The following is a 10,224-nucleotide window of genomic DNA, read 5'->3' on the forward strand; positions in this document are numbered from 1 at the left end:
ACACAGCTGGGCATGGGCTGTTCCCAGTAGCAGTTCTGACTCACTCTCAGCTCTGGGGAGTGCAGGGACTCCTTTTCCCCCCCAGATCAGGACACCAAAATCAGGGGTGGGCAAGAGGCTGTGTCATGGCCCGATCCTGTGGAGTAGGGCTGGCACAATGAGGGCAGCAATCTATGGAACAGACTGGCCATCCTCAGTGTGCATGGAGGAGTACTCAGTCACAATCCTGGGGCACTTCTCCGGGGACACCGAAGGTCTGTTTTGTCCCTTCACAGGCCTGTGGCTTAAATGTGGCCTGTGGCCTAGCCCCATGCGAATAATGACATTTCAGCAGCAAAACGGTAATTAATTTCAATCTGAAGTTATCTGTGCCAGTAAGGCGCTGAACTGTGATAATGAGGCACTAAATACCTACGGTAAAGGATACTTCAGTACCAAATCCAGGTAGTGATCTATTCAGTAGCAAGGGTTAGCTAGCTTCCCACTGCCGCACAATTCAATAGCACACCACACTGACCTTCCTGCGGACAGCTGAGCTTGCTCTGACAGGGTTATGGAGTGGATCTGTGCATGCTCTGGATTGGCTTGGAGGGGCTGGAGGTCTCCTATAAATGTGGTCCCTGTCCACTACTGAACCCCTACCTAAGTCCAAAGCAGAGCCTATGTATCCTGGCCCTTTTTCACTGCTCTGGAAGCATGAAGACTGCTGCTCTGGAAGCATGAAGACAGCCCCACCAGGGTGCTGAAATTTGCCCTGTTTCCTCTATCCTCCTCAAACTGGCCTCAGTTCTTTAGCTTTGAGGTCCTGCATGTGCTTCCTGGTTCTCATCTAGAAGCTTCATCTTTGGGCCATGTGGACCTTTTAAGTGTCTCCATGGCTGATTGTGAATTGGCCAGACCGAAGTTTACCAACCGGTATTGTGCCTATTCATAGTCTCCCTGGCATCACCTCTCAGTGCCCAGTGAGGCAAGATCATACGCTCCGCCCTTGAGCAAGGCAAATAGTTGGGCAGTGCATAGAAGCTACACAGTTGCTCAAGGGGTTTGTGTCTGTCGCATCTCAGAATTTCGAGGTGCTATGTCTGGCCAGGCTGAACAGCTCCTTCTCTGTGTCACAGAGGAATCTTAGGCCAGAATTTGGCCTTTACTATTAGTATATAAATGTAAATGTGATGAAACCAACTACAGGACCAATCATATAAAATGAATTTTAAAGTTTAACCTAATGAATTTATAATTCACTGGTTTTATAAAAGCTCTTAATTCCTAAGAAAACTACAGTTTTCCTGCGGCGTATACTTTTGTGGTCATGACTTAGGAATTGGATTCTTAATTTTTTCCTCTGAAGACAGTGGCTGCTAATATGTTTCTCAAACTAGGTGTGTGGTCTAGTTTATTTAAGTAAAAACGATTTTAAGTAGAAATGAGCCACAGAAATGTATGCTACTTGTCTCAAACAAACATGATTTCATTTTTTATTTGTTACATCTATTTCTTAGTTTTTAAAGCAAGCGTTTATTAGTAAGCAATCATAAGTGTGTTTGATCAGATAAAAGATCCATCACTATGTTTATTTTACCCCTGAGGATATTTATTAATTTGTAGTTTATACTGAGTAAGGACCAGTGAAATCATTGGGAATTTTGCCATCAAGCAAGATCCAGTCTTTTTAAAAAGCATTGACGTTGTTCATTTAGGTGAAGTGTTGTCTAAACAGCAATTAATAAAGCTTGTGTATAGAGTTCTTAGGGTCCTTAACACATTTATAATGTTTTCAGATTAAATTATGAAATAGCTTCTTATTAATGTTATATGAACCAATCTTGACAAGAATTAAGAGTTATATGAATGTCATATTAGGGTAATGGATATGCCAGTTAGCTGTTGCAGCAACCAGTAAATCTGTTTTCATCATTTTGAAGTAATTCCCAACTCATCCTGCCCCTTTTACAAGGATAGTTTTAGAAAGTTCATTCTATGTGCATAATTTAAATGTAGCTCCTGCACTGATAGTTTACCATTCCATGGAACAAAGAGTGGCTCGTGCAAGGGCTTGCCTTAAATTTTATTTGTTGGGATACTTCCAGATTTATCATACTCTCCATAGTGGTTATGATGAATGCAGGTGCAGTCTGGCTTGCAGCCAAAGGTTGAGGCTGATTAAGAGATATTGATTCCCTGTCTGAACATTAGATTTGTGGTTTCTGCCTTGAATATATCATTCATTAACCATGTAATTCAACAAGTTCATAATAATCTGTTCTGCTGATCTTAGCTGGGACTACATGGAATATTTTCTCAGTGCACTAAGTATGGGATGATGTGCAGATGCACTCCCCCCAGGAAGTGCTCCTGGAGGGAGATGGATAATTCTTTGGGGTGGGAGTATTTTGCTACAGCCATTTCTTGAGCAAAGCATACTCCTCTCCACTTTCCCATGTCATCACAACTCTGCTGGCTGGTGTGCTGGGGGTGTGGAGAACTCTCACCTGTGTAGCTGTATTGGAATTGGACACAATCTGAACCCTGGTGCTCAGTGAGCCCACAACAATATTTGGATTGTCCATTGGGAAAAAAATGGTTATAATGGACACACATACCTGCAGTTTAAATTAAATTTGCTAGTGATTTGTCTCTACTAAGAGTTACTGTTACCTTGATGTTACAGTGACGGATGTGTTACAAATGGTAAGGTAGCTAGATATAGGGGTATTCTTCGCTCACACCAGTGTATCTCAGTGGAGTTACTCCTGATTTACACTGGTGTGAATGAAAGGAAAGCTAAGTCAAGCATTTAAAATGTCATTTTAAAGTTGCATTGAATTAGAGATTATCCACGTTTAAATGAAACATCTTGGTATGTTTTCTATACCTTAAATAAACTTTTTTGCTTCTTTTTCATAGTAAAAGTTAAGCAGAAATCAATTATTTGGCTTTCAACATCTTATTTAAAACTTAAATGTCATATGACTTAACTAATACATTCATCATTCTACAATTTCCAGAAAGGGGCTTTTTTCCAACTTTGTTCGTTCATCCTTTCTCTGAGCTGATGAAATTACATCCAAGACTACTGAACTCTGTAGAATTAATGTTCAGTTTCTTTACTGACACATGTTGAGGGGAGAGCTCATCAATGGCAATTTCTGGGGCTGCTGGTTTCAACCAGTAAGCTTCTCAGGACTCCAGGAGAGGGTTTCTCACTTTATAAGGTCAATTGGAAATTTATGGCTTAATTTTCACTCTCCTTCCAGGAACAAATGCCAGAACAGACAAAATCTGGAAAATGACTGCTTGGAAGTGTGCTGAAATCATTAGTACTGCCAAAACCTAAACCAGGTTCTTGAGAGGTTTTTCTTTAATAAAAAAAAAATGTAATGACTGCCTTATACTTTATAATCCTTGGAACCCATACCAGAGAGAACAGTTGATCATATTTAAGTCACATGTGAACTCCACTTTATGTACTTTACACTTTTAAATTCAGCTATGAAAAAAAAAAGTCCTATGAATAACACTCTAGATGCATTTATTTATTTAAGATGTTTTCACCTCCCCTCATCACATTGTCTTTGTTTTCTTGTCACTTTTGAATTTCTCTCTTTTTGGTGAATAGCCCTAGGCAATCAATATGATGCCTCTGTTTTCTTTAACTAAGAACTTACACTAAGGGGAGATTCTGTCATTGTAGGCTGAGGATCTTAGACATAGCCACAAGGACTAGGCAGCTTTCACCTATGACTTTACTCTAAACTCCTTTCCTAATGCTCCTTCCTTAGTAATGACAGTTTTTTCCAGATGGGACCATCTATGAAGCCACCATTAATACCAATAAGACATGAGACTGTTGATAAATCAAAGAATCAGTTTGCCTCTTGGCACTAAATGTTGCCTCTGTAACACAAATTTTGCTCCTAACTTTTGTTCTGTTAGATGCAATGTGGCTATATTTTTACTGTTTGAGATTTCATACCTTTGTTTAAACTTTAATATTAAAATGAATACTAATTTTCTGTTTATGGGCTACTACTGCCACCTACTTTTTATGATGACTCCAAAGAAAGTATATATTAAATCAAATTTTCCTCTAACATTATTAATTTCTGATGCTATGAATAGGCCATTCTTTGTCAATCAATAAAAAATAAAATGTTATGCAAAACTTTTATGAATCATTACACACAAACAAAGAAAAGGCATCCCCAAACCTTTGAAATTGAAAATTTCAGCCCCACTCTGAGATGCAACCCCGCATATTTAGGACTGGGGAAGACTCTCCTCTCTTAGCAAAATGTCACCTTCTGACATTAAGTAGTTAAGACAATAACCTAAGGAAAAGCTGAGGCCATCAGGATTCAAGGACACAAATACATCTCCAAAATTGATTACGTTTTCTAGGAAAACATTTAAAAATATTAACTTACTGCAATATTTATTGCTTCAAATCCCATGTTAGAAGCCAGAACAAAACCATCAAGAGAAGTGTCAACATACCCTGGTGGGTGGATAAACCAACATGACTAAGTACAAGTACTTTGCATGTTCCCAGCATATGCAAATGATATGTTAAGATTGGCAGTTGTGCCTATTTGGTTGCCTTTGACCTGATTTTATTCCATTGCAAGTAAAAATATTTAATCCTTTGCCACTGGAAAACTCTTTTTAATAATGGCTTTTGCAGCAGTCACACAAATTTTTTTTTTCTATTTCAGCCTCCTTCAGATCTTACAAAATGAAATTGGCTGAGTGCTCCATCAGGAATTGTGTTGCATGGATCTCCTGGGGGGGGGGGGGATGTCTGTGTGAACAAAGGAATAGTTAAGTCACTTGAAATAAATGGCATTTATTGAATCCCATTGCATAGAAGGAAATGCTTTTATCACCAGGTTATACAATGCCATTGTACCACACTGCCATGCAGTGTAGCACTAGTATGTCAAGTATTGTAGTGCGTCTGTAGCTTCTCTTTCTTGTGGCTCATCCTCAAGTGTGGAAAGAAATATCCAGTAATTCATCTACTTTCTTCCTAGTTGTGGGTTCAAACCTCAGCTGGTGTAAATCGGCAGAGCTCCAGTGACGTTAATAGAGCTCTGCTGATTTACTCCTGCTGCAAATCTGGCCTCCTGTTTGAATGTAATGTCAGGAAATATGAAATTATCTCATTGAGTTAGCAGTTTTCCAGCTGCATTAATGGAGTTTAAGTTTCCCAAAAGGCAAGTCTTCAATAAGTGATCCAACACTCTCTTTGAAACTTGGGAAAATTAAAGCCCAGATCCTGCAATCTGCACCACGCAGAGAACTCCTGTGCCTAGTGCAGGACCCAATGACTTCAGTGGGACTCTGTGTAAACATAAGGGTCCCCAGTTGCCTAAGGTTGTAAATATAGTCCCTAATCCCTGCATAAATCCAGGACTATACTGAAATTTGACTTAGTTGCTCTTTGCAATGTTTTTGTAGTCGTGTTGGTCCCAGGATATTAGAAAATCAAGCTGGGTGAGGTTATATCTTTCATTGGACCAACTTCTGTTCATGAGAGAGACAAGCCTTCAAGAAACACAGAGCTCTTCTTCGGGTATGGGAAATGTCCTCAGAGTGTCACAGCTAAATACAATATGGAACAGATTGTTTAGCATCAGTAGTTACATATATTTCAAGTGACCATTCAAGGTGAAGTGGCTAGTTAACACCTACGCAGTCACAGGAAGAAAAAAAAAAGGGGGGGGGGGAGATAGTCAGTGGGTTATAAATTGTTGTAATAAGCCATAAATCTAGTGTCTCTAAGTCCTTTATTTTTTGTGTCTAGCAAAGTTATGAATTTAAGCTCCCAGGCTCATCTTTTGAAGGTGTTGTGCAGGTTTCCTTTGAGGACGAGGACTGACAGGTCATATATAGAGTGATCATTTTGTTCACCCACAGGTGATATGGTGTTTTTGTCTTTTATTAATTTTCTATGTGAGTTCATGCGAGAGTGTAATAATTGTCTCATTTCACCCACATAGTTGTTGTTAGGGCATTCAGTGCATTGGATGAGTTGCCCTTTGTCAGAATCTCTCCATGGCTTGATTTCAGAAGAAACCAGTCCATGTTATTGCTCAGATTTTTGAATTACACACCTTAGATTGTATTATTGGGCAGACTGTCCTTCACTATTTTATCCATTTTGGTCAGATTGAGGCAGGACCAGTCCTTATTTTGTGCCCTGCACAGCACAGAGCATACTGCAGGCACTTAAATAATCTCAATGCATATATGAATCACATAGTTTTAAAGCCAACATTCAGTTTTGCATATGAGTCTTACTTATAAGAAATGTATTTCCTCTGTATGTCTAATGCTTTCAGTTTACAAACTTCACACACCTGGTATTATCATTTCAGCAGTTTAACTGTTGTTACAAAAACACAGAGGCATCAGTAGCACCATTAAATTAAAATTAATCAGTAACCAGGTTCTTCATCTCATGACCTATTTTGTTTAATCTAATTTGTACCACTTTTTTTTTTTTTGTAGAATGAAAAGATTTCTGCAAGGGATTTATAAGTCTGATTTTAAGTTTAATGTCTAAAGCAATTAGTTTACATATGGAGCATAAAATTATTGTTGAAGTTAACACTGAAGGCCTATTTTCAAGGTTGTAGTTTTTAATTAATTTTTAAAGTACATATGGGTAGTTGATAGCTAGGGATTCAGACTCAACATGTATGCAGTCCTGTACTGGACTTGGTTGGTTTAAACTATTATACCACTCAGTGATGAAAGGACAGTGCATTTTCAACAGGCAAACTTGGATATCATAGTGTACATAAAGAAGAATAAAACACTAATTGGATGACTGCTATTGAACAACTGGTATCTGAATAAATCTGACTGCTTGATCCTGCTGGCCAGAGATTATGGGTTTAGGGCCTGATTCTGGTGCCCTTCCTCTATAATTAGTTCCACTGACTTCTGTTGAAACACAGCTCTGCCTGTCCTTCACCACATATGACCAGACTACTACCATCAGGATAACCTAATGCTTGGATGAGGTCAGCTCATGGATGAAGAATAGCTGGTTGAAGCTAAATCTGAGCAAGACAGATGTGATGTTGGTGGGTAAAGGAAAGTATTTTGAAGAGTTTACAGCCATGGATTAGTCTCCTTTGGTTGAAGATTACACACCCACAATTGGTCAAGTCAGTCTGTAATTTTGAAGTGCTCTTAGATTCCTTGCTGACATTAAGCTCTCACATAGCAGCATTTAATGCTTTATGCCATCTTCAGTTGGCTAGAAGACTTCATCCCATCCTGGCAGATGATGATTTGGCCTCAGTTATACAGACATTTGTCACCTCCTGTCTTGACTATAGCAATAAAATATACCTGGGCATGAAGCCACCAGCACTTAGGAAACTCCAAGTACAGAACTCTGCAGCATATCTCCTCAGCAACATTAGCTACCACAAGCACATCAAACCTGTCCTCCCTCTCTATGCTGATTTTCCATGGAATATTGAGTTCAATTCAAGATTTTGGTCCTTATCTTCAAAGCATTCAATAACCTAGGCCCAGTTTATCTAAAGGTTTTCCTGAAATTCTGGGATGAAGACTGTGGTCAGTAATTCTGTTCCTTAGGCACAATGGAACTTTCTACCGTAAGGGTAAAACTCATCTGTGTGGGAGACAGAACTTTCCCAGGGAGCTGGTCTGAGGCTGAGAATAAACTCCCACAGCAACTAAGAACATTCACAAACCTCACCACTTTCCATTGCAAATGCAAAGTGCAATTCTTCGAGCTTGTCTTCTCTAACATAAAGGCATAGTTGTGTGTACATTTAAAAACAAACAAACAAAAACACCGCTAAAACAAAACACTACATTGCACACACAATTGTCCCCCTGGGAAAGGTTGAGAGAGAATGAACCACTTAATGCACTAATCAGAGGTGCTGAGATACTATGATGATGAGGGCAGTATAAGAAGCTATGTAGAACAGAATAATGAAAGAGTATGAGAATCTGGTCCTAAATTTTCCGCTAGAGCTCTATGTGCCTTCCACCTGTGCATGAGCAAAATGTCCATGAACACACATGCACCCATGGATCACAAGTGCAACCACCCATATACTAACATAAAACTTCAAACATGGAATGCACACGAGTAGAGGTCAGGGACTAAAAGTTATGCCTAAATACCAACATTTTGGACAACAGGCACAATTCAAACATTAGGGAATGAGAAGGGAGCAATTAACTCCGCATCGTTCCGTGTGATAGCAGGAATGGCTATCAATAGACCTATCATGAAACCAACATAAATACTGCACAGCTGCCTCTACATTTCTTTCCTTTCTTGACTCTATCAAATTCTTCATGTTGGCTCTGCAGGTGGAGTTGTAATTTTCAGTGTCCTTAGAGTCATGACAAATTAAACAGAAATGCAACTAGAGATTAAATAATTATAAGATTATATTTCATCAGCTTGTTTTGCCAATGACATCTCAGCAAGTAACTACGGTAGTATGTCTTACAAAGGACACATTCAAAGGATGTATTCATATGCTGAGTCTTAACAAAAAGTCTTAGAATAGACTATTAAAGGATTAACTTCCCTTCATGTGTTTGTATCTGATTTTTTAATTATGTAGCTAAATTTCTTTCAAATACATTTCTTTTCTTTACATTTCCAGACTTGATCCTGCTCCATCAAAGGCATCAGACAAGCACCCATCTGATGTGTCATCACTGGAAACTCAAAAAAACACTGCTGAGCCAGAGGACCTCTTTGATGACATCTAACTAGGCTTTTTTTCTGTTTTTGCTGAGAAATTATCAGAACAAAATTCCTGTTCAACATAAGCTGTTAAACCATTAAGTTTAATTACACATTGAGTTGAAGCCATTATTCAGAGAGGGTTATTTGTAAATGAGGATGGCACGTTATTCTAGCCCATCTGTATAATCACATCAGTTGTCAAAATCTTTCACTCTGGACATTCCAGCTCTTTGACCTGATCCTTAGATTGATTCGTGCGACTCCGATGAGACCTTAAAATCAGAGGCCCTATGCTACCATCTCCAGTGTAGGGAGTGCGTCTGGGGAAAGAGGGCATGGCCAGGAGATCTCTATACCCCCAGCAATCCTTGGCTGCTCTACATTACACTGGGGACCTGCTGGTGGCTTAAAGCCACCTTATACTTGCCCTCCCCACCTCACCATCACCTCCTTTCCCGAGCTGCACAAAGCACAGCCCAGAAACTGGACTGTTCTCTGCATTTTAGAGGGGTTTATTCTAAAAGAATTAGTTTAGAAGTTGTACTTTGTGATGGAAAACACCTGTATAAGTTTAATTTATGGCTGTTCCTTAAAGTTCTCAAAGGCCACCTTTCTAGCATGAACATAACTTCAGTATGCACTCTGAGATGTATTTTTGGCTTTGGGAGTGAAATGGCTATAAGTTGATATTGTCTATTTTTTCTAACATATTGAATATTGTCAAAATAATTATTCTTCTGTACTGAGACACTGACATAGCCTTTTAAAATAGTCATTTATGTAACGCTTTACTGATTTTTCTCAAGGTGATTTTTAAAAAGAATAAATGCATGTAGAAAAAGACACCTTTCCTGGATTTTTTGGTTTGTTTGCTTTTATTTTTCAGGTTGGGAGCCGTAAATGTAAAGGGGTTAGTTGGCAAAGTTAAATGGCCTACATTTTCCTGTCTGAGAAAGCCAAGTTCATTTGCGTGACAGATTTAAGACCTGATCCTGCATGCTTACATGGCAATGGGCCAACATAAGTGTGTAAAATTAAGTTTGGGCTTCAGTTTTTGCAGGATCTGGGCCTTGCAAAGGCAGGGCCTGCCCCAACTCCCATTTAAGTTAACAACAACCAGATCATTTGTCCCATGAAGGTTCTGATACAGCAAAGTATTTAAGAATGTAGATAGTCTCATTGAAATCAATAGGACTACTCACATGATTAAAATTAAGAACTTATTCAGTGCTTTGCTGGACTGAAGCCTGTGCATTACTTCAAATTTCAGTGGGAACTGTTGGGTGCTCAGCATTTTTGAAAAACCATCTACTCAGGCCCTGATCCTGCAAATACTTGTGCATGTGCTTAACTATAAGCACATGAGTAATTGCTCATGTGCTTAAAGTTAATCACCTGTGTGTTTGCAGCATTGGAGCCTAAATGAGGATTTAAGAGTCTAACTTAAGGCCCCCATTTTTGAAAAACTT

General features: G+C 39.0%; 1 protein-coding gene across 1 annotated transcript in view; it reads left to right on the forward strand.

Annotated features, from left to right (window-relative positions):
* Positions 1-8,778, forward strand: part of XRCC4 (X-ray repair cross complementing 4) — a 307,054-nt gene extending 298,276 nt beyond the window's left edge. Inside the window, exon 8 of the mRNA XM_065406751.1 lies at positions 8,670-8,778. Coding sequence (XP_065262823.1) covers positions 8,670-8,778 — 109 coding nt within the window. The remainder of the gene's footprint in view (positions 1-8,669) is intronic.
* The last annotated feature ends 1,446 nt before the right edge of the window (positions 8,779-10,224 follow it).

Source organism: Emys orbicularis, chromosome 6 (assembly GCF_028017835.1).
Source record: "Emys orbicularis isolate rEmyOrb1 chromosome 6, rEmyOrb1.hap1, whole genome shotgun sequence".
NCBI classification, from domain to species: domain Eukaryota; kingdom Metazoa; phylum Chordata; order Testudines; family Emydidae; genus Emys; species Emys orbicularis.